This window comes from Dryas octopetala, chromosome 4, assembly GCF_963921425.1.
Source record: "Dryas octopetala chromosome 4, drDryOcto1.1, whole genome shotgun sequence".
Classification (NCBI taxonomy): domain Eukaryota; kingdom Viridiplantae; phylum Streptophyta; class Magnoliopsida; order Rosales; family Rosaceae; genus Dryas; species Dryas octopetala.
Window position 1 is genome coordinate 14,720,302 of NC_141369.1, and position 26,629 is coordinate 14,746,930.

The window sequence follows — 26,629 nt, forward strand, 5'->3', positions numbered from 1 at the left end:
CTCTGGCCACCGGCCGAGAACCTCCTCCCTCGCCTGAACCACACCTACTCCATCGCCAACCATTCTCAACTATTCGGCGGCCTAGTGGTCCACAACCCCTGCCATCTCGCACAGCAACCCTTGCCATCTTTAGCCCAAACCCGCCTGCAACACAACAAGACCATCTTTAGCAAAACTTGTTTTAGAGATCCAAGAATAAAACCATGAAAACAATACCAATTCACATACTCAAGAATAAAACCAAAATGCCTAGATCTTGACAAAAAAAAAAAAAAAAAAACCCAAACTTTGGAAGGTGTCGTAGCAGCTCAGATGAACAAATTGAAGGTGCCAAGGGACTCGTCGTGCCGAGGGGATGAAAGCCTAGTGAGTTTGACATCGTGACATGGCCGAAAACTGCCCAACGTCGCTGTGATCCTCCACTGCAACTGGCCTTAAAACGCCGACGTGGCTGCGATCCTCCACTGCCCAATGGCGCTGCTGTCGTCCATTGCAATCGTCCACTGCAACGAGCCTTAAAACGCTGGCCAAACTCACCGGAGAGAGAGAGAGAGTTGTAGAAGCAGGGGAAGAGAAAAGGGAAGGGGTGGGTCAAGTTGGGTTGGGTTGGGGGAGAAGGGAGAGGGGAGTGGAGGGAACTGGTTGTTCTGGGTGGGGGAGAGGGGCATGGAGGGGGTTGGTGGTTCTGGGTGGGGGAAAGGGGTGAAGAAGATGCTGGTTTAGTTCGGGGTTGCTCGGGTGGGGGGTGCGACGGGGCCGAGATAGGGTGGGGAGTGGCTGACGAGGGGAGGGGAGGTGGGGGGAGGTGGACGTGGGGAGTGGTAGGGATGAGGAGGGCTTGGGGGCCAGGGAGAGGGGAGAGAGGGAGGAAGATAGCTGGGGAGAGAAAGTTGCAGAGAGAGTGAGGGAGTTGGGGAGAGAGATGGTGGGTTTGAAGATTTTTGTTTTTGACAAAAAAACAAATTTGTTTAAATGATTTAAAGTTTTTTGAAATATTAAAATAGTTTTTTTTACATGTGGCAGCTTAGATGGCTAATTAGAGTTTAAGTGGACAAAATTAGGGTGAAAAGACAAACATATCTTTGCCACGTCATCAAAGATAACGGTCGATTGAATAAAAAATGTAACGGAGGTATTAATTTGAAACAAAATGAAAGTTGAGGCATGAAATTGTAACTTTTTGAACTTGAGGTACTAACTTGAAATCCGAGATAAAGTTGAGGTATTAATTGTAATTTACCCATTTTTGTTTCTAGCTTTCTTAATTATTATCAACCAAACATGAGAATAGAAAGTAGGAAAACTTCCATTTAGATCCTTTAATTTAACAATTTACTGAATAAAGTATTATGACTTTTAAAATTCTAACTAAAATCCAATAATACTATAATCATTTCATATTACATAATATTGATCCATTAGTTCAATTTTTTCACACATACCAGGTGCCAAGTCCTTGACGGTCATTTTCAAGTGTTCGGCAATGCATTTTTACTTTTTCTTAAGCTCTGGTTTGTCAGCTTTATATTAGGTTGTTACCTCTTCTCAAACTTAAAATGTCAGAGTTAAAACCTAAAATGCAGTCTCTACAAATCTCATTCTATACCGTAGGAAGGTATGAGGTGAATCCGTATCCTATATCCTCAAAAAATAAAAAAATAATGATATATTTCTTTGACAAGACAATGGTCAAAGGGCTTTATTTAGAAAAAAATAAGAACTTTATTTAGAAAAAAAAAAAAGTCATAAGATTTTTTTCTAAATAAGAAATGTTAGAAAAACTATATTCTAATTTTCCCTATAAAGTAATCACTTTTTTTTCTTCCCTTCATGTACTATTTCAAACCAATCTAGTCAAGCAAAGAAAATGCTAGCTATTTAAACCTTAGCTTCCTCTTAAAAATGAATATCACTGTGTCCAAGGTTAAGATGCTTGATTTGGTCGCACTTATCCATTCCAATCATCAAACTATATTTTTTTTTTATGGGTAAACTATAATTTTTTTATCTTTTTATATAAAAAGGAAGATTCGAATTTAGAATTCCCCTAATATTATGAAGAAAAGCACAATTAGCTGCTAGTTGGTGAACATACTAAAATTTATAAGGCATATTAAAGGCGGTACATGTAGTATAGTACTATTGTTTGAGCATAGTGAAGTGTATCAATATCGTATTGGCTTACCTCACAAAACCCAATTAAGTACCATGTATATATGCAAACAAAGGCACTTGTATTTATTGGTGATGGTATTAAGATGCTCCATTAATTGCACTACCACTCAGGTAATCTAGTTCAGTTCAGACTATGATCATGAACAGGCCAGGACTTGTTGGAACCACAAAAGCTAGATGACAATTGAAAGTGCAAAACAACAGTAATTAACATGCAATTAATTTTAAACAGCTTATATATATATATATATACACGAGGAGTGCTCTAAAACTAACTAATTAGCAAGTTAATACGAAGCTAACCATACTTTTGGGACCACCACATAACTAATTTTATAATTTGAACCGTCAATTATTTAGGTCATACTTCAAATATCATCATTACAAAAAATCAACTAAATCGGAAATCATTTAGTCATCTAATTGAGATCAAATAAATAGACGATCAGTGTTTTTGATAAAAACATATAAATAGTTGTTGTTATAATCAAATCACAAAATGATTTCCGAATTTGAAGATTTTTTACAGGGATAATCTTTGAAGTAGGGCCTAAAAAATAGACAGTTCGAATTTTAAGATTACATTGTGTGGTGGGCCCAACATGGTGGTTAGCTTTGTATTAACTTACTAACTAGTTAGTTTTAGAATATTCTTGTATATATTTATATCAGATTCAATCAGATGTGGACGAGCAAACATTCGAACGTGCCACCGAACACTCGGTAGCTTCGCCAAGAGTTCGATGAAGATTTTTTAATTTAAATAGACGAGCGCTCTTTCCTTCTCTTGATTTTGAGGGTATAGGTCGATGAGTTCACCTCATCCCACCTTCTAGAGTATATAGAATAACCTTTGTGGAGGCGTTATGTTAGGGTTTAGCTCCCCAAACTAAACCATAATATAAACGCCGATAAATCAGGTCCGAGTGCTCAGTGCAGAAAATTTTTACACTACCAAGCGAGCAGCCGTGGTTATCGAGCGATCCGCACTGAATGGACCTATATATATATATATATATATTCAGAGCAATATTCCTAGGGCACATGCCTTTGTTCTCTAGTTAAGGAAAGCAACACATGATATAACTGATCATGGCTCTTTGTACTCTCTCTTATATATTCTTTGATCTTTACCTTGTTATTACAACATTTAGGTACTGTGCTAAATCCTGTACACATCTCTTTTCAGGTATAGAAACTTATTTACACAACTACACCCGTATGCGCGTGTAGCATATGATTAATAAATATGAGACATCTGTTGTACAATTGTACAATGAATGTAAATAAGTCTTTCTCATTTGATATTGGATCTTTGAGAGTTTACTAATACATGGAGAGACTAATTAATCAATTGGCTGTAAAACTCAAGTTTAATTCAAAATACTTTTACTTACTCCAAAGTTTAAAAAAAAAATTAAAGCAAAAAGTGCAGAATTATTAATCAAATTATGGCCATCATGTGAATATATATATATATGAGGAAATTATAGATTTGGTCTACTTATTTCATACCTAGTTCAATTTTGGTCTACGATATTTCTAAGTTCTGTTTTAGTCCACTAATTATTTCATTTGGTCAATAAAGGTCTAGATTTGTGACTTTAAATCCTTTGGGATTTTGTTTTTTTCAATTATAATTGAAATATAAGTTATATTTTATTATTTCTTAGTCATAGGAACCAATCTGGAGTATTAGAATTTAAGAGGATTAAGATTGAGTGAAGTTTGAAAAATTTGAAAAATTTTTGAAAAAAATTGACAGTTTCGGATACCCTACTTTGGGGTCAATTATCTTGAGTTCTAAAACTCCAATTGGAATGATTTTTATATAGTTGTAAAGATGAGATGCATAACTTTAACATAAGTATATGTTTGCTAAATTTGGGTGAGATTTGATAGGGTAAAATACATGCCAAATTTGAGAAAACAAATCTGGACTTTTATTGAACAATTAGTAGATCAAAACAAAACTTAAAAAAGATCGTGAACCAAAATTGAACTAGCTATAAAATAAGTAGACTAAATCTGTAATTTTCTCATATATATATATATATATATATGATAGTGTAAATAATCACTACAACAAAAATGTCGATAGATATCAGTCGTGGACTGATATCTATTTGGGTAGCCGTCTGATATAGCGCGTCGTGATATCTAATGTTCACATTTTAGATATCAGTTTTAAACTGATATGTAAACATTGTTTATATATCATTTTTGATATTATTTCTGATATCTATAAAATCCGAATATCAATAATTCTGATCAATACATATCATATTTGAGATAGAATATGATATAAAACCATGATATCAATATCAGGTTTGAGGTATAATATGATTTAAAATCTTGGTATCAATATCAGGTATATGATAAAATCTGATATGTAATCTCGATATCAATATCAAGTATAGAACATACTCTGATATCTAAATATTGTTTATATATCAGGTCTGAGAGAGAATCTGATATCAAAATAACATAACATTTCAATTTTAGACCAAAACTGATATTGTTTATTATTTCAAGTTTTTTAAAAAGATTTGGAATGTATGATATATATTAATTTTTTTTTTCACCTAAAAAGGATATCAATGAATTAAATATACAATTGTGCCTGTAATTTGAAATGGCCTGAAATTTGTGCAAGTATAAAATCTTTCATTCCCATATATTTCATATTTTAAGCACCAATAACATTCAAAGTACCCAAAAAGGGATTACAATATAATATCCAACAAGTAGTTCTATAGTTAAGGAAATACATAATGAATTACTAAGGTATGACTGATAGTACTAATTTGAAAATACAAAAGCTGACAACTTCATCTAGCTAGTGGAGTAGAATCATTCACATCTTAAAGGTGCATGATTGCAATATGCAGAAATACTGCAGACTCTGTCCAAAGCATGATTTGCTTATGAAGGACCAACAAGGTACCATAGGCAAAAAAATTTAAAAAGGAAAAGTGGATACAGCAAACCTCCAAGACATCAATGCTCTTAGTTCTCTTGTGATGGAACTGCCCTTTCCTAATCACCACATGTTTAAGCTTCAACTTACTAAAAGCTCTTTTAAACTGACGTACATGAGCCATCAAATGCTGACTCTAAAAGGTCAGGATGATTGTAGTTCTTCCGAAGCTGGACAAACAAATTGTTAAGCTTTCCTCTCATACCCTGCACTGCAAGTTTAAGAATTTTTAAATAACATGGATAACTGCATAATATACAGAAGAAAAATGAGCATGGGCAGTATTAATATAGCCTACAAATAAATGTAACACTATGAAGCCAAATTTACCATCTCAAATTGCATAGTATATTCAACAAAATTTCTTTTTAATCTGTTCTCTTAGTAAAAATAAGTAAAGTTCATTTTTAGCTTATTTAATATGGTAATGAAGCTTCATACAAGCAAGTTATAAACTTTCTTAAACTATAGGTTATAAACATTCTTAATATACATGTAGGACTACCATAAGATCTTTTAGGATTAAAAATAAAAAAACATAAATACAGAAAGTATGTAGAAAGAAGATATTCTTAAGACATTTCCCATGCAATTCGACCTAAGAACCTAAGGCCTAAGAACGTAATTTTCATTAAGAAAACTCAAAATAAATTAAATTGTAAATTAAATGGTATATAGCAATCTGCAAGTTTCAGTTAAATGGTGATAGAAACATACAAGAACCAAAGAACAGAAAAACAACAAGATAATAAGCTCAACAGTCCGCCAAAGCAACTGGAAACTAATTAGAAAGATGCACAATGTATAAATGAAAGCTTGGAGGTATGAAAAGCCATGCCATTGTCCTGCAATGCTCAAGTATAGTTTTGACTAGGTAAGGGAACTCTTGAGTTCCTCCAGAGAGTACCAAAACTTTCATACTTGTACATTCAAAATTGTCAATTGGTAATGTGATATTATTAATTGGTCAAAACCAAATTTTCAAGCAAAATTTATACACAATGTGGATCTAAAGTCTATAAAAATGATAAAGACTAACAGAAAAGTTTGCAGGCAAGGGTACATATATATATATATATCCTAAATTACTATCAGTAACATAATGTGGACAAACCTGTTCGACATACCACATTGCTACAAGAAACCTTGTCCTAGCTAGTTGATCTCATGCTAGATGCTTTTCCATAAAACAGATCGAACACAGCACTGCTGTAACATTATTAAACTTCAATAACATTAATGTGTTGTTACAGAAGAAATGTGATATAAAAATTAATTATATGTTTTCATAAAATAATATAACAATTGGGAATGAAAACTGTAAACTGTACAATCTCAAGTCTAGAACCATGGATCATGGACAATTATAGAAATCGGTATAAGACTTACTCAATTTCTTTGAATAGTAGATTTCAGACCCTAAAAGCATATATTAATGGCCTTTCAAAGAGAAGAAGACCTTTGCATCGCAGACCCTACAAATAAATGAAGAGACAAAAACCCAAGATGTTGCAAAGTGTTAAATAATTTCACACTAAACTACAAAAGTATAGACAACAAAAGGAAGGAATATACATGCCCAACAAAAAGAAGAAACATAACCAAACATCAGTGTATCAATTACTATAACAACAAATACTAATTTAGCAGAAAATCTTTGTACGGATAGGAATTGAAAATATAGTTTGCTTTAACTTCTACATGTAAAGGAGGAGAGGAGACGGCCTTTAATTTGTGGTTGGAACATGTACGTAAAGGTGGTGCTATACTTTCTATTATAATGAAAATTTACAACTCTAGGCTATTTTATTTAATAGTAAACCAAAATTGCTGCACATGAAATACAGTAAAGAAACTTTGGATCCAAATCAGTTAAACTCATAAGACAAAACAGTTTCACTCATAAGAAGTGTTTTTATGATTTTAATAAAGCAATGCACTTTGGCAAGGGTTTTTTTTTAATGATTTTAAAACATAGGGAATAAATCATCTCAAAACTAAGAAGTAAACATCATTGCAGTAGGTAAATTCATTAAAGAAATGTTTCTCAACCTGTCCAGCAACAACCAGCCCGTCAGCTAGAAGGGATGTTGCCAACCAAATCTGCAAGACCTGAAATGCAGCCATGGTTGTCGGCTCAAGTCGCATGCAAACAATGATGCAGTCAGAGTCACACAGAATGTAAGAGCAATGACTCTAATTAATAATAGAAAACTTGGAGTGAAGAAAGGAGTAATGGGGTATCAACTACACAATGCAATCCATGCTATATATCTTTTAAAAATCAAATTATTTAGAAATATGTAACTTAGAAAGAACTTGCTATTTCAATCATGTTATCAAATACTTCATCAGAGTTTACTCACATGTCCTATGGCAACTGCTGACTAGCTGGTATCTTCACTCTTTGGGTCTCCTAGATAATGTTTACAGTAATTTCACCTTTTTTAAGCTACTTTTCCAAATGTAGCTGCTCACTAAAAGTAAGGCTAAAAGAGTATTGATCCTCAGCTCAAAACAAAAGTGAAGTCTGAGATTGTATATAACTGCAAGAGTCACCATTGCCTCATAAAGTTCTCACCATTTTTTAGAAATCGACCAAATTGGAGATGTTTGAGATCAACCTGAGCCATTAATCTCCACAAGAGTATGATCGATATTAAGCTCTTACAATAACAATATGAGGCATGCTACCACACAATGTAGAGCATTACAGAAAATCACACAAGAGAGGACAAATAACAAGCAGAATTATTGGAGCAGCAGTTAAATTAAACTTACTGAGATAGAACCTGTGCAATTGACACCTCGCCGGAAAACAAATATAAACATTGGATCTAAAATTATATTTGTTACATCTCATGCCACCATATTTAAACAGACAATTAATCAATTAGAACAATTAAGTTGAAGAATATTAATATTATAACTGGTAATAACTCACCAAATGTAAAAAGGCTCACATACCATATTATTTTGCTAATCTCCAAATTTCCAGAGGTACGAATAGTCCCTTTAAGAGCAAAAAGATGTAGAACATGAATAAGTAGAACATTTTCTTAATAGGTAAAGCTAAAAGCAGAGAAAAATTTCAAGAGTAAAAGAATATGAACCTGGGCAAAGTAAATAGCAAGCCAATCGTTAGGAAAAAAAAAAAAAAGCACTGGACATTCTTATCTGCTTAACACTATCACACAAATGAATCACTTCTTACATAGTTACACCTAATTTTGTAATGAACAATCGATCCATTGGGTTCATTGAATGAACAAATAGGGGTAGACCTCAACCATACCTAACAAATTGAAAACTTAATCAATAAAAAAAATTGATCAATAACAAATTAAAGACTTGATAAAAGAACTTCTCAAAAGCCTTTACCCAATGAGACATAAGAGGTGTGGCGGGTCTGGGCTTGAACTCAAAGAGCTGGAGGCTGACGGTCGATAACTCGATGAAGATCTCAGTACATGGGCCAAATCAAACAATCAAACCAAATTGAATCTCTCTGTTTAAGACTTTGAAATCCAAACCCTAACCCCAAAAAATTATACCAACATACTTACCCAAATAGCTTAATCAATGGTGACACTGGCAAGCGATGGAGTGAGAGGTGAGATATGGGTTATTGGGTTAGGCTAAGAGAGTGAGAGTGAGAGTGATAGGGATATTGGGTTAGATCAAATGACGATATCGATCTCTAGGTACTCTCGTGGTGGCGATGGTGATAACGGGTTTCTGGGTTACGATGAGATGATGATGATGGGCTGAGGGAGCAAATTTTCAATTGGCGTCCTGGGATCGATGGTGGTTAAAGCGATTTGTGAGAGAGTGAGAGTGAGATCGGGACAAAGAGATTGAGAGATAGAAGCGTAAAAAAAAAAAAAAAAACAGCAGCAAAAAGGAAAAGCATTGTTACCATAGTAGCCTTTCATCTGGGCTTATTTGTGTCTTTTAAGTGTTGGGAGCTAGGTAGGACAAAAAAATTTAAGTGGGAAAAAAAATATTACATATCAGGTGTGTTTGGGTGTTTGGACAAAAAAATTTTAAGTAGTGTGTTAAGATATCACTTCACAATTTAGACTAATATCTTTATAAATTCTTAGAAAAAAGGAAATATTATATATCAGTTGAAAAAAATCATATGATTTCTAATAGAGTTTAGAAATCAGCTAAAAAATTATCTGATATTATAATTTTTACAATATCAGTAGATTTCATATCTGATATAAAATGGGTGATATCTATTGACAATATTCTTGTAGTGAATTATGGTTGATGTCTAGGTCTCCTCCTATATGTCATGTACTTCCTTTTCAGATCCATGTGAGAAAGGTTGATATTAACAGGATCATGGCCACTGTACCAAAAGAAAGAACAGGATCATGATTAGTTCATGGAGATTCGTAAAGCAATTCACTACCAACCAATATATCACATTAATTTTGGAAAAGAAAATATTATATATATATATGATATACATCAGAAATAAATTGTACTTGGTTGTCAATAATGGTAATACATGCATACATACATAGGCACATACATAGATGTAGTCATCACTGATGCATATATATGTAAACCTATGTGTATTTATGCAGCCCATTCTCTTGAAAGTTAATCGTGTTGGGTATTCAATATGCATGTACACATCTTTCCCAAATGCAAAAGCGTCAAAATTATATTTTCTACTGAAAATAATTTTGAGGAGAAAAAGAAAAGATAAGAAAATCATTGCAAACAAGCTAATGCACATTCCTATCCAACATGTTGATTAAGAGCAAAATCAAAGCAATAGCAAAGATGTTTTCTTTGTCTACCAAAATGAGGTGCCTCTACTGGTCTGGGATCTAGATGAACTTCAGCCCAACAAACTTACCCAACTCAAAAGCTGGGTCAAGGATACATATGAAAGTCACCAAGCAAGACAAGGTAAAAGCCCATTGGCCCAATTGGATTCAAAAGTTAGAGAATAATATGGTAATATCCTCTAATATTTATCATTTTTCAATTTAAGTGGGTTAGCAAAATATTGTTAAATGTACACCTACATGATATATGATTAATTTTTTGTGAGATAGGAGAAGCATTTGCTGGGCCTGAAGATACCAATTCTTGCTTCTTGCAATCTGCTCCAAAAGAGCCTAAAAAATAGGGGAAAGAAAAACAAAATTAAGAAAACAAAGTGACTATAAGGATAGCAAAGATTATTGATAAATTCCATCATTGGAAGGTCTCTCTCTCTCTCTCTCTCTCTCTCTCTCTCTCTCTCTCTCTCTCTCTCTCTCTCTCTCTCTCTCTCTCTCTCTCTCTCTCTCTCTCTCTCTCTCTCTCTCTCTCTCTCTCTCTCTCTCTCTCTCTCTATATATATATATATAAATGCTCTAAACTTGTTAGTAAATTAATACAAAATTAATTATCATGTTGGGCCTATTGCACAATATAATCTTAAAATCCGAACCGTCTATTTTTTAGGCCCTACTTCAAAGATCATCCCTGTAAAAAATCTCCACAATCGGAAGTCATTTAGTCATTTGATTATTACAACAACTATTTCTATGATTTTATCAAAAACACTGATCGTCTATTTATTTTATATGAATTAGATGACTACATAATTTCTGATTTAATTGATTTTTTATAATGATGATCTTTGAAGTATGAACTAAAAAATGGACGGTTCGGATTATAAGATTAGTTATATGGTGGGCTCAAAAGCATGGTTAGTTTTGTATTAACTTACTAACTAGTTAATTTTAGAGCACTCCTCTATATATATATATATATATATTTGTTTTTTTATAGTCATAATTAATTATAACTGAGCTTACATGGTTTAAAGCAAGGAAAGGCTGGCAAATCCAACAAGTTCAACGACCCTTCATTGCATTTGCATGTGTACCCAGCTGTCCCATTGGTAACACAGGTTCCATCGCCACACCAAACAAATTCACAACCTGTAAAATGATTTTTTTTCTCTAATTTATTATAATGATTCAAACACACACATACACACACACATATATATATATTAAAAATAAAATAAAGTATATGTACCAAAGTTTTATTTGAAACACATTTACATATCTCATTATCGACCACAATTTAGAATTGCGGTTAATAATGTAATTTACAAATATTATTAGTGTAGCATTACTCTCTTTTAGTTGTTTAAAAGAAAAAATATGTATGGTAGATCAATAGATAAGTTTTGCTACATCACCTGGTGGCGGAAGCAGAGGAAGTGGTGGAGGTTGTGAGGGAGATCCATCACATTGGAAATTAAGTGTGCCTGAAAATAATATTAAAAAATCAATTATCGTTTTTTGTTTTCTCTAATAAATCACAATGGAAATTCAATTTATATATTTTGTATAAAGATATGTAGAAGAGATAAACTTTATATATGAGTAATAATCTTCTTGTTTTTATAAGATTACAATTTACACACACAAGTTACACGTTAATTTATAACATTATAATTCATAAACAACTATTCCATAGATGAAGTACTGAAGAGGTATTTCAATTGAACATGTGATCTCCCCCGATATAATGAAGAAAACCACCACTAAACCAAATGATCTTGGTGGTAATTTTCAGACTGGAATTAACTTCAGCCTAGTTATAAGTTATTGATGATAACATTGTAATTGTAGTGCAAAGCTAGTGTCTGGCTAGTTTGGGTTGTTTAAGTTGGGCTTTGGCCCATCATTTTACCTAAAAAAACAATAAAGTGGAGATTGGAATTGTCTGTCTTTTTTTCTTTTTTTCGTTGGTGCTAAGATTAATTGCACTTTATCTTATTATTAGGAACATGCAAACTTCTTATATAATAGATAGATTATATTTTCATACCACATTAATTGGACAATGATAGACAGTTAATGTATTAATAAACGTTTAGTCATAATAATTAATATAATAAATATATATCAGCTGTCACATCATTTCATCAGATCAAATTTCTCTCCTAGCCTTCTTACCTTATGCACTACTATTGCTTTCTTTAGCTTTGTTAGTACAAAAGAAAGGGGAAAGAGGGTATGATTGCAATAAAACTTGGAACAGAATTTCACTCATTACTTTTGAACTGATGAATTTATTAAACATGTACAAATCGAATGGATGCAAAGATATACATTTATACACATTTGTCTATGTTTGTGTGCATGTGTGTATGAGAGAGAGAGAGAGAGAGAGAGAGAGAGAGAGAGAGAGAGAGAGAGAGAGAGACTCACAGTTTGGAACACAAGAGGGAATGGGACCAATCTGAATCTTTTTGGAACCAGGATTACAGTCACAGTCAACACCAATCAGTGACTGATTAGAAGCCTTGCATGTTCCTTGCCCACAATTTACCAGTTTACACAAAGCATCTGCCACACAAATTAATACCACCCACATCATACATGATTTACCACCACAACAATATATATTATCAACCACACCATTAATATTGCTCAATGCCTAAATCCAATGCAACCCCAAAAACATACATTGAATTAAACCCTTACTGAGAACCTTGGAAACCCACCAAGCAACAATTAAAGTGAACCAATATTAATATAAATTTCAAGGGAAAATAGGTTGCTATATATGCAATATAGATGCTATAGATGCAATATGTTACCTTGTAGTGAGTCTGATATCAACTGTGTAGAGCTGATTGTAGGATAGAAGCCGGTGAAGAGGGTAAGGAGAAGAAGATGAAAACAAATGACACTGAACTTCAAACTGAAGCTTTCCATGGTCTTTGGTGTGAGACAAGGTGTTGGTGGATGGAACAACTTAATTAGAGAGATTGAGATTATTTATTATTAGTATGGTATTGGTGGCTATATGCTCTCTAAAATTGCACCACAATTGCCGCCTTTTTTCTGTTTCACTCTCTTTCTTGTTCTTTTTTTTTTTTTTTAATGAAAGCTACCTTGTTGGGGTACAATACAAAGATCACTGAAGAACTTTTGTTTTTTTTTTTTCTTTTTACTCAATGCTTTTGTTTTAGATTGCATCACAGACACCATCCAGCCAAGAAAACCTCTATTTTTTTTTTTTTTTTGGGGCCAGATAGAAAAACCGTTGGCCAAATAATGGGTTACAGACAATTTAGTATTTAATCGCAAATAAGAAGGTTTTATTTTCTTTCTTTTTTACACATATCCTAACTTTTTATGAAGTCATAATCTAATATAGAAATGGATTATCTACTTCTTGAAAGTGTTTAATTACCTTTGAATAGATCGAGCTAAATTGCTCATTATTTAATCCTACTTAATGGAAATAATAGGCAAACAACTCAATATTAAATTTATTTCGACCTTTTCATTATTCTTGGTCATGTCAATTCCATTATTCCAGCCACAAAACAAATGGTAGATTTTGTTGTCAACACCAATGTTTGGGTTTGAAATTGTTGTTTCAAGCATAGTTCGGCCGATTACATGCCAAGTGGTTAAAATCGTTAGATGGGTTCGAAGAACAGAAGCTCTAAAAAAACAAAACAAAAAAATATAATAATAAAATAACCCTTGATATTTGATCCCATGGTAAAGAAGAGGAGTTGAAATATATGTGTGTATTTGTTTAGCAAATAGCTGGGAAAGAGACATGTTTGTCTGCTGTACAGATTTCTGAGTAGCTCTGCTGTAAGCCATAGTGGCTTGAGAATTGGCCATGGAACATGTTTTGATGCTGACACAGTGACACATACATTCAATCATATAGGTGTTGCATCATTATTTTCACTGAATGTTTAATTATAAATTCATTGAATAAAATTAGGAGCACATTCGTAATGTCAATCAATATGCTAATGTGAATACAATAAGCTCTGCAAAAAGCAGATTATATACACAAACAGTTACAGATACAAAATAGCACAACACTATGACACATTTCCAACACACTTGGAATACACAATTAATTTCCGCCGAAACACAAATGAAAATACCGAGGATAACAAGACACGATCTCTCCAACCCGACTATGCAGAAAAATTTCACTTGCGATATGACTTGATGTTCTCTATGCCGATCCAAATTCTGAAAACCATTTCTCATGTCGTTCAATATCAGCTTGAGAAACACTCCGTTGGACCTTCACCAAGGCTTCTTCAAAGTCACACATGGCAACAGGATCCTTTGAAATCTCATCCTTGGACATGCTCTTAATCTCATCGCGTGTCTTTCCGGCTATTTTGCGCCTCATCCCATTCAAGGAGGCATCCCGGCAAACATTTGTGAGATCATCACCACTATATCCATCTGTTCGGCGAGCCACATCATCAATATCTACGTCAGGGGCCACCTGGTGCCGATAAATAGGAATAATTAGAACGAATTCCAAACAAATGAAAGAAAATATACAAAATATTTGTTATGAGAAACATTTTACTTGCAATTATAGAACATAAATAATGGGAGCTTAAGCAAGAAAAGGCTAACTTCACCTAAAAAGAAAAAGATAACAGTCTAAAGCACAGAACATAAAAATCATTATGATAAACCAATAACCACAGAAAATCAGGGTGTGAAGCCACACTTTTTTCTTCTATTTCATTTTCTAATGGGTATAACAACCTTAATACCAGAGAATATGCCACTTGAACCCCATTTTAAGTTATTAAACCATGACTGAAACACCTATATCCAAAATGAAGAGATTACATTGAAATTATAGAAAGATTAGATATAAGGTCATAATATTGTACTACAATAATATAAATCCAACTCGGATACCATCCTAATAATATATAACCATATAAAATCATGGTAACTGCACTTGATACCTCGACAGTTTTCAAATTTATCCGAATAAGCTCTTTACGGCTCTCAAAATTTGGAAGAGGAATATATATACGCTTCTCCAGCCTCCTCCTGAATGAGTTAAAACACCAGGTAAGATATATGAAGAGCATACCAGCATTGTCAGCATAGTCAAATGGAAAGATCCAGCATACATACAGCCTATCATATAAATTCTTTCCAACTCACAATTGAAAGAGCAAATAGAAGAGTGAAACATATATACAAGTAAGGACCAACCTGAGTGCCTCATCTATGTCCCATGGGAAGTTAGTGGCTGCCAGAACCATCACTATTTTACGAGTACCATCTTCATTTGTGGAAGTATTGCTTACACCATCTACCTGAACTAGAAGTTCAGATTTCACCCTTCTGGATGACTCATGCTCCCCTGATGCTCTAGAGAAATGGAGATTTTAAATTTGGGTCAATGTAAGAAATGATACAACATGCATACTTTCCACTAGAAAATTTAAGAATAGGCAGGTATATAGCCACATTCCAAAGCAAAATATTCACAAATGTAATTTGCTTGCACTAACATATTCATGTAATATTGCGTTAAAATCTTACCCCCGGGAATTGCAGAGAGAATCAATTTCATCAATAAAGATGGTACTCGGTGCATAAGCTCTTGCAAGATCAAATAAGCACCGTACCATACGTTCACTCTCTCCACGCCATTTTGAAGCTAAAGTAGCAGATGAGACATTGAAAAAAGTTGTGCCACACTCAGTTGCAACAGCTTTAGCAAGTAATGTCTTCCCAGTTCCAGGAGGACCAAACATAAGAACACCCTTCCATGGTCTCCTAATTCCCTGCAAACAAAGCAATAAGTTCAATCTCACAAATGGCCCATCTGGAAAGTGATATTTCAGCATGTAGCAAAAGAATTGATTATTTCACTGAAATGCAGGAATGTAAAACTGGTACAAATTAAAGCCTTATTCAAAGTACAGGTGTGACCACAATTTGGGTGATAATAAAGATAACTATTTTCATTTGTAGTCGCTTGTGTCATCAAATAAATTCCATAAAGGACATCCAGATTCAAAAATAGCTTACACCAAATTGAAAGTACAACATCGTAAGAAAACTGCTTGAGGTGTAATACCATATGAAAGATCACATGCCAAAAGCATGTTCCCAACTCTATCAGGTAAACCCTAATCATAATATATTGGTGCCATTATAATATGTTAAAGAGACTAAAACCTGATTCAAGGTACCATTATAATAATTGGTTTCAACCATTCAACAATACCTGAAAATATTCTGGCATCCACAAAGGAAGAACAACGGCTTCCTCCAGAAGTCTTTTTGCTTCAGTCAGGCCCGCAACATCATCCCATCTCACTCCAGGACTGGTTTCCAGCACATCCCTTTCAAGCATTTCAGCCAAATCAGGATCAGGTCCTTCATACTGTACTCTCTTTGACTTTCCATCTTCAGCATCACCATTCTAAAAATTTCAAAAACAAATCAGTAAGTAGGATAATAAAAGATACTAAGACCAAGGATTCAAACTTTGATGTTAACGAATCACAGGTCATAAAATCAGTGCTATGGAAAAAGGCCATAGTTTTCCATGTCACTATTCTTTCAAAAAGGACTAACGAAGTAAATAATTCAGCCAAAAATGTTTAACATGCCATAATTAACTAGTGATAGGTTTAATAGTGAAGATTACCGCTTTACCCTTTAATAGGAATCCGATATTCCAAACAAATTAATAAGCTAAAGTAGTACAGAGAAATATAGAATTAGGCAGAACTTACTGCTGAATCTGCCCTGCTAGATTTTCCAGAACCAGTGCCTTTCTTTCCACTAGAAGATGCTCGGACCCCTGAGCTAACTTTACTTGATCTCTCAGCCTTTGCACCACGGCCAGGTGTGCCTGTTCTTGTTGTAGCACCACGAGCCCAGTTCCCATCTTGTGGTGACTTCCTCATACCAACTTGACCAGCCTTTGCAGGTCTTCTACCTGTAGTGTCCCGACTTGGTGGCCTCCACACATCAGGATCGTCCATGGGTGCACCCGAAGAAGTTGGGTATTCATCTAAGGGTTGAAAAACAAACGATGACTTAGCATGAATTGGAGGCGAAGAAGGGCGTCGGCCCAAGGGAACTTCCTTAAATGCCCTTCTCTCTGCATCTAATTGTTTCACAACCTCTGCTTCCTCAGTAAGTGCCTTCTTTACATTCATCCATTTTGAGCGAATCAACGGGTCATCAAGCGTGTTTAGGTGCCTGGAACCAAATAAGAACTTCAGATCTTTACCAAGTAAACTTAGCCAGGAACAAGAATATAAAAGTAAGGCTCTAAATCCATAATCCAAGAACACATTCAAAACAAACAATAGTGTGGTAAGGACCCATCAAGTTGTTTTGGTAGAAATAGAATATAGCGCCTAGACAATCTTCTAGGAAGAAAAGAAGATAAAGTTTCATTCCTCCCTATTTATCTTTTGATTGCTCTTTGGGAGATTTCATCTCCACTCCAACCCACATATTCAGTAATTCTTGTTAGGGCAATTCAAATACACCCCTTATATTGAGGCCTATTTACATGGGCCCCACCCTATGTTTTTTTTTTTTTTTTTCATTAGGACCGTTCTATGGTTTTCTTGTAAAATCTATGCCCCTTGTGGTTTAAAAGAACAGAATAATGGAATGCATTTGATGGTAGTGATAAAATTAAAATCATGACCTAATAAAGTTAAATTTTTGCTCAATTAAGTTCAATTTACTTGAATTATGACTTTATATAAGTTGTATTTTATTTAGTTCAAATTTAACAAGTTTTAAATTAAAATTTGTTTTTAGAAAAAAATTTTAAAAAAGTATGAGTAAAATCTTCTATGGTATAGTGAACAAGAGGGTAAAATTGTCATTTAAGTAATTTCAATGGTTTTTGTCAATATTAATACCTAAACATAATAGAGTAAACTGCAAGAGGTATAAGTGTCATAAAAAGAGGGGAAAGAACACATGAGCACATAGAGAGGATGTTCAGTGTAATTAGGTCAAACCACATAAGGTGTATTTGAACTTTAGCCTTTTCTAATAAAAAATTACAATAAAAATTGTAAGAGCTGGTGATGTGCATGTGGTGCAATCTCACGGCACGGATTTTAGGCACCATGCCAATAGTACGACACCACTCACAATAACATGAGCAAAGTTGCCCACTAGAGCATTCCTCCAATTATAGTGATCTATATTCTATACTGGTATATATAGGGATCCCTTCATGTCTACTCTTTCTTTTGAAGAAATACCCCTCTTATGCATTAATAATACTTATTTATGAAGACAAGTCTGTGTTCAATATAAATTCAGAAGACCAAAACTACCACCAACCTGCATTATTCACACCCTAAAACCCCACTTCTTCATATAATTACTCCAGTTTCTTATAACTACCTATGCACTTCATCGTTAAAAAGTTCAAAATTTGAAAAGCACATACATAGTGCTAGTACTATAGAAAGAGAATTCCCTCTTCCCATGTCCACACCTTTTTTTTTTCCCTACTAAACTAGAAACTGTTGGTAATTGAAAGCAAACAAGTTTTTTAATAATATTTTTATTGGAAGTCTTAATAGCTTGAAATCCCTCCCAACTACCAACCCCTGCATCCAGTGCATATCTTTTCATTTTCCCTAGGATGCCCTCAAATTCTTTAAGAAATAAAGGTGGATGAGGACAATATTGTTAAAAGCAAGACTCATAAGTAGCACACACATACTAAAAAATGAAACGGCTCTTGCAGTTACATCCAATTACCAATTACTCAACCTACTTCTTCACGATTGTTCTATTCATGACATAGTTTACAACAAAGGATGTTTCCACCAAGAAGGTTATGTCAGGGGCCAATAAACAGAGTTAGTGAGTGTTTTCAGTCGCTATCTATGAGTTGCATCTATATGCCATTGTATTGTTGCATTAGCAGCATGAAGAATTCCCTTTACTGGGTCTTTTGTTCTTTTGAACTAAAGATTCCAACTATATGCATCCTACATTTTAAGAGAAAGTACTAACAATCTGAAAGGCCATGCAACAAACATGAGCTCACACATATGACTACCACAGAATCTCCAATCCATCAAAATTGATGCAGGAGCATCTTCTAGCGTTTCCAGAATTTAGTAACTTTCCAATTTTCAGTTCCTAGTTTGATTAGTAGTCTAGTTTCTTGATAACTAGATGGATTTACCTTTATGCTTTCCTAGTTAACTAAGTTTTATGTTTTCCTAGTAAGTTTAGGTTTATGCTTTCCTAGTCATCTTAGGTTTATGTTTCCCTATATAAGCTAAAGGCTTAAGTTGTAATAGACAGTTTATGCATTATATTTTTCTGATAATTCAGATTTGAGAGTTTCTTTTGGGCTCCTAAACCCTAGAACTCATCTATTCCATCTTTGATTTTATAGCTTAAATCTCTATTTTCTCTACTGTTTGTTGCTGGAAGATCGGTCTATTCTAGACTTTTGCCCTAGTATAGCAGCAAGACAGCAGCCTTTGCTCCTGTCCTGTATCAAAAATGCTAGTAATTGACAAGACTAATCCTTTTCTAGTTTGTTTATTTTCATATAAAAATCTGAAAACGAAATTAAAGAGCCTCTGGCACGCATTACGAAATTAGAATGCCCAAGAAATTCTCTTTCCACCTTCAATGCCCTTCAACTATCTCAATTTTTTTCCATCCGGACAAACAAAATGAACATTTTCCTGGAAAGTTGGTTTTCCATTAAAAAAAACAGAGAAAATGGAACGAGCAAAATCAAATAGTGGGATTCGCATGAATCAAACAGAGACATTGAAATTTCTACACAGTTAAGCAATTCGCCTCAAATTTCAAAAGAATGACCAACCAAAACCTAGAAACTTAGACAAATAGAACTGAAATATAGAAAATTGTAACGAAAATTAAATATAAAAAATAAGAAAGGTACTTGTTGATCTGAGCAATGCCACCATCAAAGAAGATCATGGAGGTGTCGTAGAGGCCTTCCATGGCGTACTCTCTCGCCAGCTTCAAGTGGTCCTGCAGACCCACCAGCGTTGGCCCCACCATTCTCTCTCTCTCTCTCTGTGATTTCTAGGGTTCCGTACAATTAGGGTTCATGTAGAAGAAGCAGCAGCTCTCACTCGCAGTTTCTCTCTCTGGAACTCTCTTGCTCTCTCTCTCCTAGTTTGATGGAACAGCACGGGGAGCTTGACGTCGCCGTTTAAACGGGTTTCAAGGGAGGGGGAGGTGAAGGGGGGGGGGGGGGGGGTGTTGTGAATTGACCCAATTGTCCTTGGTGTCTAGTTTCTAGTTGATATGGACTTATGGAGTGGGCTTATAGCTGTTGGGAATGTGGGGCCCACCTAACTAACGTCTCAAAGCAAAAGCAAAGTTGGCCTAAACAAAGAAAATATGGGCCCCCAATGACCCAACGAAAACCCGTTTCATGATCTCTATTTTCTTTTTGCCTTTTCCTTTTTTTGAAGAGGTAGGGTGGCAAAATTAGCAAATGGCATCTCATTCTACTAATTCAAATTCAGATTTATTTTCTTCTTCTAGCTTCAATGGCAGAACAATTTATCTGTATACTCATAATAAGAGTTCGATTATTGAATTTCAATAACTTTAATCAATAATAGTTACATAATGCTTACAGATTCCGTGGTAGAGTACTTACCTTTACACTTCGAACTAAAGTTCGACTCTCACCTTCCCCTTTTCTAAATTGAAAAAGAAATATGATTCTTAGAGCCACATTTTGGTGGTGGAAGTAGTCCAAGCTATGCAAATTGAGACCGAGCTTCAAACAGACATAATAGATTTGATATTAAGCTCATGCTAGCTTCAATGGTACAACAGCTTATCCGCATATTCATAGTAAAGAGTAATAATGATCATAAGAGACTTACTGCTTCAATGATAGAGTGATTACCTAAAAGTTCAACTCTCACCCTCCCCTCACCTAAATCAAAAAAGAAAAATGAATCTTAAAGCCACCTTTTGGTGGTGGAAGTGGTGCAAGCTGTGCAAATTGAGACTTAGTTTTACATAATGAAATAATCGATTTGATATTGAGCTTAGGCTACGCTTTTCAATTTTCTGTTTTTCATTGTTGGCAAAGCTAGGCTAATCAAGCTAGAATAATTAGACAACAAATTGCAGATGATGAAGTTTGTGTCAGCATGAAGAGTTTGGGGCCTTGGGCCAATGGAGCACGGCAGGACACAGCAAGTCTGTCACTATTTTACACTGTCAAACTTGTACAGAAGCAAAGAATACATGTACAGTAGCAACCAGAGCTGTGGTAGTTTTACTTTCATTCTGGGAATTTTACACAAATTTTCTGAAGATGATTGTTCACATTTCCAAAGTAGAAATGGCCAAAACAAAAGAAAAATACATATATCACAATGAATAATGCTATACTTACCACATTTTTTATACCACATTTTTATACCATCTCACGTGTCATTATTTTATTGGACATAATTTTTCTTTTTATTCTTTAGTATCCAATGTATGAATGCCATGTAAGTTGCCACATAAGGTGGTATAAAATTATGGTATAAAAATGTGGTATATCTAGCAGTACTGATATCACAATATATATATATATTTGTGAACATCTTGAAGCATGTATTGCATGTATTTTCAAGATCAATGTGTATAATAATACAATACAGGCACGTGTCAGAACTTGGAAGTCCTTTTTGGATATACATAACTAAGATTACTCAAATTGCTGACAGAAAAAGGCCCTCCAATTATTTTAAAGAACTAGTTGCAAACTTGTATGGACTGGCAAATGGACTTTCAATTTTTCAATGTTGAATTATATGTAAAGTTTAAAGTTACTGAACCATTCCATCTCTCACAAATTCTTCTAACCCTTTCCTCAGCCTCCCAGCAGCAGCTTTGCAGTCATCCTCTAGCAAGCCACCAAAGGAGATTCTCACATTTCCGGGGCACCCACATGCACTTCCAGGGATCACCACCACCCCATGCCTGTGAGCAAGCCAGTGAACAAATTTAAAGTCATCTACATATTTGTCCGGAAGCTTTGCCCACAGGTATATAGCACCTTCTCCACCTTTAACAGCGTCTTCTCCAAGGGGGGCGAGTGCTTTTAGAACAATTTCTCTGTTCTTTACAAGATCTTTCACGCGTTCAGTGACCCATTCGGGTCCCATTTGCAATGAGTGGAGGGCAAGGTGCTGTGAAATTATTGAAGCACAAATGGGAATGTTATCTTGAACTTTGAGGAGTTGGGTACCAAAGCCCTCGACTTCTGATGGGTATGCTATCTGCAAGGATTCATCAATTAGCTCAAATTAGCAATGTTCACTCATGTATGCCATAAACCGATTTTAATACTATTATGAAATATTCAGCTCTAAGAGAACAGTCTTGACCATTTTGAGATCAATCAAGACTTCTATGACTCAGTTTATCATGCAGAGAAATTTCAAAATAGATACGATGAGTTCTAATAGGTCTTTGATGAGGTGATCACCCACAATGACCTTTTGACTCCTTGATTTATCTGAATTTTTCTCAAAATAAACCACCACAAAAAATTAAGATAATTATCACCAAGCAAGATGCAAATTCTATATACTACTGAAGGAAGCAAAACTTTCATATGTGATTCCAAACAAGATCTATCAGCTTAACAAACATCAGAGATGAAAAGGATCTTACATATCCAACTCGCCATCCCATCATCCCATAAGCTTTCGAGAAGGAAAAAATGTTGACTATGTGATTTCCCTCTATACATGAGTGTTTTAAACCATCATACATAAAATACCTGCAAAATCAAATATTAAGACTCGTATGTAGTTTCATATAATTTTTGAACATATATTCTTGCAAAAGCCATGTCATCGAGTCAAAAAGAAAAATAATGGAATAAGAATATATTATTGTACATTTTTAATTAGATAAAAACTTCATAGACTTACTCGTATGTATTATCCACAACAAGCCATGATCCAGCGTCTCTGCAGAGATCTGAAATCCTCTACTCGCAATGAGAAGAAAGAAGAAAATAAGAAAAACTTATAGAATATCTATGATAAACCAAACAGTTTATTCTCAAGGCTTAATCACCACTATGAACTTTTTTGTACGTATACACAAGCATGTTCACAGGCAAACTGATAGAGAGACAGACCTTAAGAAGAGGCTCCGGAATATAGGTTCCAGTTGGGTTGCCAGGATTGACAACTGTAACTAGTTTTGGATTTGGTTTTGTTTCCAATAACGTTTTCTCCAACCAGTCTGAAAATCAACAAATTAGTATATATGATGTAAAGAAAGAATATTCACTGGAAAATAATGTACATTCATATCAAATTTGGCTTATGTTAAATCCTACAAGCAATTTAATTCTCTCCCCACCCCCCATAATTTGTTAAATTTTAATCTAAGATCGAGCACAACCCCACCCCATTTCTTGGGCATCAATAGAGGATGCAACATTTATATACCTTCATTATGCACAGAACCAATCAGACAGTCCAAGAATAGATCTATGACCAATGGTCCAAGTTGTCTGAATTATCATGCCTGCCACAACATGTCCAAGTTGGACTGTTGGAATGCACCAGTCATCCATCATAATTCATAATTAATGTAGAATATTATAGTGTTTTAGCAAGCTCAAAATGAGTGATTACACAGGGGAACTAAATATATCTAGCAGTTAATGGTACAAGAGCATGAAAACAGTTTAACATGCAATGACAAAAGAAAATTGCTGTCTTTGACTTAATTTGACCAGTGACAAATATTAGACCTAAAGTACCAGAATACTCTTCCTGATACTGTATGGTTATAGTTATATCCAGGCCTAAGGAGTAGAAAAATCATTAAATGGAGGTTCAAAAATTTTATCATCTTTCAAGAAGCTTCTCACCTGCATCTGGGTAAAGTGTCTTCGGGTCACCAGGACCCACAAGTATATTAGTTATGCCAGTCATCTGGAAGGACATGTAGGCATTGAAGTAGTATGGTGCAAACATAACCACAGAGTCTCCGGCATCACACAATGTAAGAACAAGGTTCACAAATGCCTGCATTGAAATTGTTACACAGTTATCCCAGATTTCTTGAAATGAGTGCTAGGCAACTAAAAAGAGTTGCTTAAAAAATCAAATGAGTTCCATAAAACTCATTACATATTGTCATATTCAATATGGCCATCACGTTTGATGTGACTAAAGTTCTGTGTTTGAATCAGATAGTGCTACAGATACAATATTTGAGACAATATGAAATTCATGGGGGGATGCAATTTTCCAGTGAGATTTTATTATACTCTAAGTTGTATCAGGAAGCCAATTTTCTCCTTATTCGGCTGCTACGTTACACAAACTTATAAAGCAGATAATTTGCCTCTCCAAACTCAACTGTGGTATCTTTGTAAATCCAGATATTTGTTTGTTCTGATAGACCTACCAAGGAAACACACAACATAATGCATTGATGATCACCTGATTAGCACCTGCAGTAACCATCACTGAAGATTTGTTCAACTTATTTTCATTACTCAACTGCAAAATGAAGGGAAAAAAATAATTAGTTAACAAAATATGTTTGCCAAATTCAAGTCAATTATAGAAAGCTTCAGTTCATTAAGGGTAGGGTTCAACCAATAGGTTTGGCCTTGAATTGGCCTGAACGCAATCCAACCCATAACGCTGAACAAATTGGATTGGCATAGTCCGTAAAGGGTAATTGTTACAATGACACATAAAAGAGAATATGACTAGCCATATATTATTCAAATACATAATTGAACAGAGAACTTAAGTATCTCAACCTACCAAGAGATTAAAATGAGTCATAATTAGGAGAAACTATGAACTATTTCTAATGATACCTTTTTTATCAATGCCTCCCTGAGTTCAGGTATACCTTCATCAGCACCGTAACGACTAATTGAAGGTTCCCATACAAGCTCTTTCACCTTATCCAATGCTTGTTTGGGTGGTTGCCAATGAACTACTCCCTACAGCACGTTACAACCAAAGAGCAATAAAGGCTATTTGCCAAATGTAACTAAGGAGTCTAAGGGATAGAGAGTAGAGACCACATAAAATAACAGTCCTATGAAATGCAAAATCAGTGATAAGAGAAAATTCCAATCTGATGAACAAATTCATATTAAAAATTAGAACCATCCATTCTGGCATGCATTCATTTGATGTTACCCTCTGTAAAAAAGGGATAAAAAATTCCTAGTAGTCTGGCCAAAATATAGATAAAAAGGTCAGAAATCTGGTGAACTTAGCTTGACATATAACAAAATAGAGTATGTTCATTTCAGCGGAAAGGCCTTAGGTACAGCATGTTTGACAATTGGTATGGACTGGCTCCCATTGGTCATGATTTTAAAGATTTTGTTCTTTGGTTAGTTTTCAACATGGAAGATGCATTTTTTAATTATTAGGAAGTTGGCACAGCAAATACTCTGGCACTCGCACCGGCACACGGCTTATTGAGGTGCAGAGCTTCCGAGATCAAATACTTTTTCTAATATGACTTATAAAATGCTTGTTGTATCAAATTCATCGTTTCCACCAATCAGAAAAAAGAACACCCTTCCCAAAACCAGCACCAAACACGCCCTCACCCTCAAGGAACAAATTTAACTCTTCTCATGTTCCAATAACTTCAGTTTACATTTATCACAATGCCAAAACCAACTAACACTTTGGCATTGGAAGCCCCAAATAAAAAATCTTTCTCATTTCTCAATGCCTCCATTGTTATAGCAACACATAAAACCAAATAAAATGACACTAAGACCTTGGAATAAGAGAAACAAACCTGAGCCAGTGAGACAGCATTTTTAGCTCCTTGGATCAATTGTTGCATCTGCAAAAAGAACTCTCATTTTCACCAAAGCATATATTTTGGAAGTACACCACCACAAACTTCACCAAATACAATTCACACACAAAAATTGAAGCTAAAAACAGATTAATTCGAAAAACCAAACAAAACCCGGATGGAGTTTTGGCCTGAATACCTGAACCATGACTGGCATCTCAGTCTCCACGGCCCTCTTTGCAAGTTTTCCATACGAACCCATCTCTCACTCACCACCAAACCCAACAACCCTCACAAATGATCTCCAATCTATGCACCCAATTCTCGACCCACCTATAAAAACCCAAATTCTGAAACGTCCCCAGAAGCCAATTAATAAAAGTAAACAAAAGGCTTTTTGTTTTTTTGCTTCTAAGGATAAGATCTCCACCTAACCAAAAGAGCTTCAGTTTCACCTTCCAAACGTTTGACAATTCTCAAGAGATTAACAAAGTCGGTGGTAACGTTTATCAGTTAAAAAAACTCACGCCTACCACGCCTGCCCTCAACAACCCACTTGTATTATAATTGCTCACAGCCTCAAAAAGATGAGGCAAAAACACCAACCGCTTTTCTTTTTCTTTTATCTATTTTTTTGCTTTGTTTGTCCACTTTGAAAATACAGGCACTGCTCCTCTTTTTGGTGCGGTTCTTTGACTTGCTTTGTCTCTGTCTGCTTGTTGACGAAAGTTTTTTCACTTTTTTCATTTTTTGTGGTTCCGGAATTTAGGTAAAAATAAATGAAATTTAAATGCTCTTTTTTGTATTTTACTGA

The 26,629-nt window shown here is 34.7% G+C and overlaps 3 protein-coding genes and 1 long non-coding RNA gene across 10 annotated transcripts; all 4 read right to left on the bottom strand.

Annotated features, from left to right (window-relative positions):
• Window positions 1-4,231: 4,231 nt before the first annotated feature.
• On the bottom strand, window positions 4,232-12,824 carry LOC147287160 (uncharacterized). The gene is made up of 6 exons (XM_086242340.1): window positions 12,397-12,824; window positions 11,379-11,447; window positions 10,987-11,112; window positions 10,207-10,299; window positions 9,423-9,515; window positions 4,232-4,250 (listed from the first exon to the last, which is right to left on the bottom strand). Exons 1-5 carry the CDS (start codon window positions 12,563-12,565, stop codon window positions 9,472-9,474), a joined length of 501 nt encoding a protein of 166 aa, XP_086098466.1. The 5' UTR covers window positions 12,566-12,824; the 3' UTR covers window positions 4,232-4,250; window positions 9,423-9,471.
• LOC147287161 (uncharacterized) lies at window positions 4,832-9,004 on the bottom strand. 7 transcript variants are annotated; one of them, XR_015121884.1, is made up of 6 exons: window positions 8,722-9,004; window positions 8,537-8,617; window positions 7,208-8,450; window positions 6,545-6,630; window positions 6,270-6,364; window positions 4,832-5,366 (listed from the first exon to the last, which is right to left on the bottom strand). It is a non-coding gene; the product is annotated as an uncharacterized LOC147287161 (long non-coding RNA). The 7 variants fall into 7 exon arrangements; XR_015121881.1 differs by having other exon boundaries at window positions 7,208-8,168; window positions 8,370-8,450; window positions 8,537-9,004; XR_015121882.1 differs by having other exon boundaries at window positions 7,208-7,267; window positions 7,522-8,450; window positions 8,537-9,004.
• Window positions 12,825-13,908: 1,084 nt separating the features above from the next.
• ERH3 (P-loop containing nucleoside triphosphate hydrolases superfamily protein) lies at window positions 13,909-20,195 on the bottom strand. Its single transcript, XM_086240564.1, has 7 exons — window positions 19,922-20,195; window positions 16,740-17,211; window positions 16,226-16,423; window positions 15,535-15,779; window positions 15,202-15,360; window positions 14,946-15,033; window positions 13,909-14,464 (listed from the first exon to the last, which is right to left on the bottom strand). The coding sequence occupies exons 1-7, from the start codon at window positions 20,041-20,043 to the stop codon at window positions 14,183-14,185; spliced, it is 1,566 nt and encodes a 521-aa protein (XP_086096690.1). The 5' UTR covers window positions 20,044-20,195; the 3' UTR covers window positions 13,909-14,182.
• Window positions 20,196-21,585: 1,390 nt separating this feature from the next.
• On the bottom strand, window positions 21,586-26,388 carry LOC147287163 (Pyridoxal phosphate (PLP)-dependent transferases superfamily protein). The gene is made up of 9 exons (XM_086242264.1): window positions 26,015-26,388; window positions 25,813-25,860; window positions 24,863-24,991; window positions 24,474-24,533; window positions 23,897-24,053; window positions 23,153-23,259; window positions 22,941-22,999; window positions 22,678-22,786; window positions 21,586-22,280 (listed from the first exon to the last, which is right to left on the bottom strand). The coding sequence occupies exons 1-9, from the start codon at window positions 26,075-26,077 to the stop codon at window positions 21,828-21,830; spliced, it is 1,185 nt and encodes a 394-aa protein (XP_086098390.1). The 5' UTR covers window positions 26,078-26,388; the 3' UTR covers window positions 21,586-21,827.
• Between the last annotated feature and the right edge of the window lie 241 nt (window positions 26,389-26,629).

What these genes read in the sequence shown, in the direction of transcription:
- LOC147287160 (XM_086242340.1), bottom strand. Translation starts at nt 12,565, where the DNA reads ATGATGTGGGTGGTATTAATTTGTGTGGCAGATGCTTTGTGTAAACTG. An exon ending in TCCCTCTTGTGTTCCAAACT is followed by an intron (nt 11,448 to 12,396) that starts GTGAGTCTCTCT and finishes TATTATTTTCAG; the next exon opens with GCACACTTAATTTCCAATGT. An exon ending in TCCTCTGCTTCCGCCACCAG is followed by an intron (nt 11,113 to 11,378) that starts GTGATGTAGCAA and finishes ATCATTTTACAG; the next exon opens with GTTGTGAATTTGTTTGGTGT.
- ERH3 (XM_086240564.1), bottom strand. Translation starts at nt 20,043, where the DNA reads ATGGTGGGGCCAACGCTGGTGGGTCTGCAGGACCACTTGAAGCTGGCG. An exon ending in GGCATTGCTCAGATCAACAA is followed by an intron (nt 17,212 to 19,921) that starts GTACCTTTCTTA and finishes ATTTGGTTCCAG; the next exon opens with GCACCTAAACACGCTTGATG. An exon ending in GGATGCCAGAATATTTTCAG is followed by an intron (nt 15,780 to 16,225) that starts GTATTGTTGAAT and finishes CTTTGTTTGCAG; the next exon opens with GGAATTAGGAGACCATGGAA.
- LOC147287163 (XM_086242264.1), bottom strand. Translation starts at nt 26,077, where the DNA reads ATGGGTTCGTATGGAAAACTTGCAAAGAGGGCCGTGGAGACTGAGATG. An exon ending in AGATGCCAGTCATGGTTCAG is followed by an intron (nt 25,861 to 26,014) that starts GTATTCAGGCCA and finishes TTCTTTTTGCAG; the next exon opens with ATGCAACAATTGATCCAAGG. An exon ending in ATGCTGTCTCACTGGCTCAG is followed by an intron (nt 24,992 to 25,812) that starts GTTTGTTTCTCT and finishes AACGTGCTGTAG; the next exon opens with GGAGTAGTTCATTGGCAACC.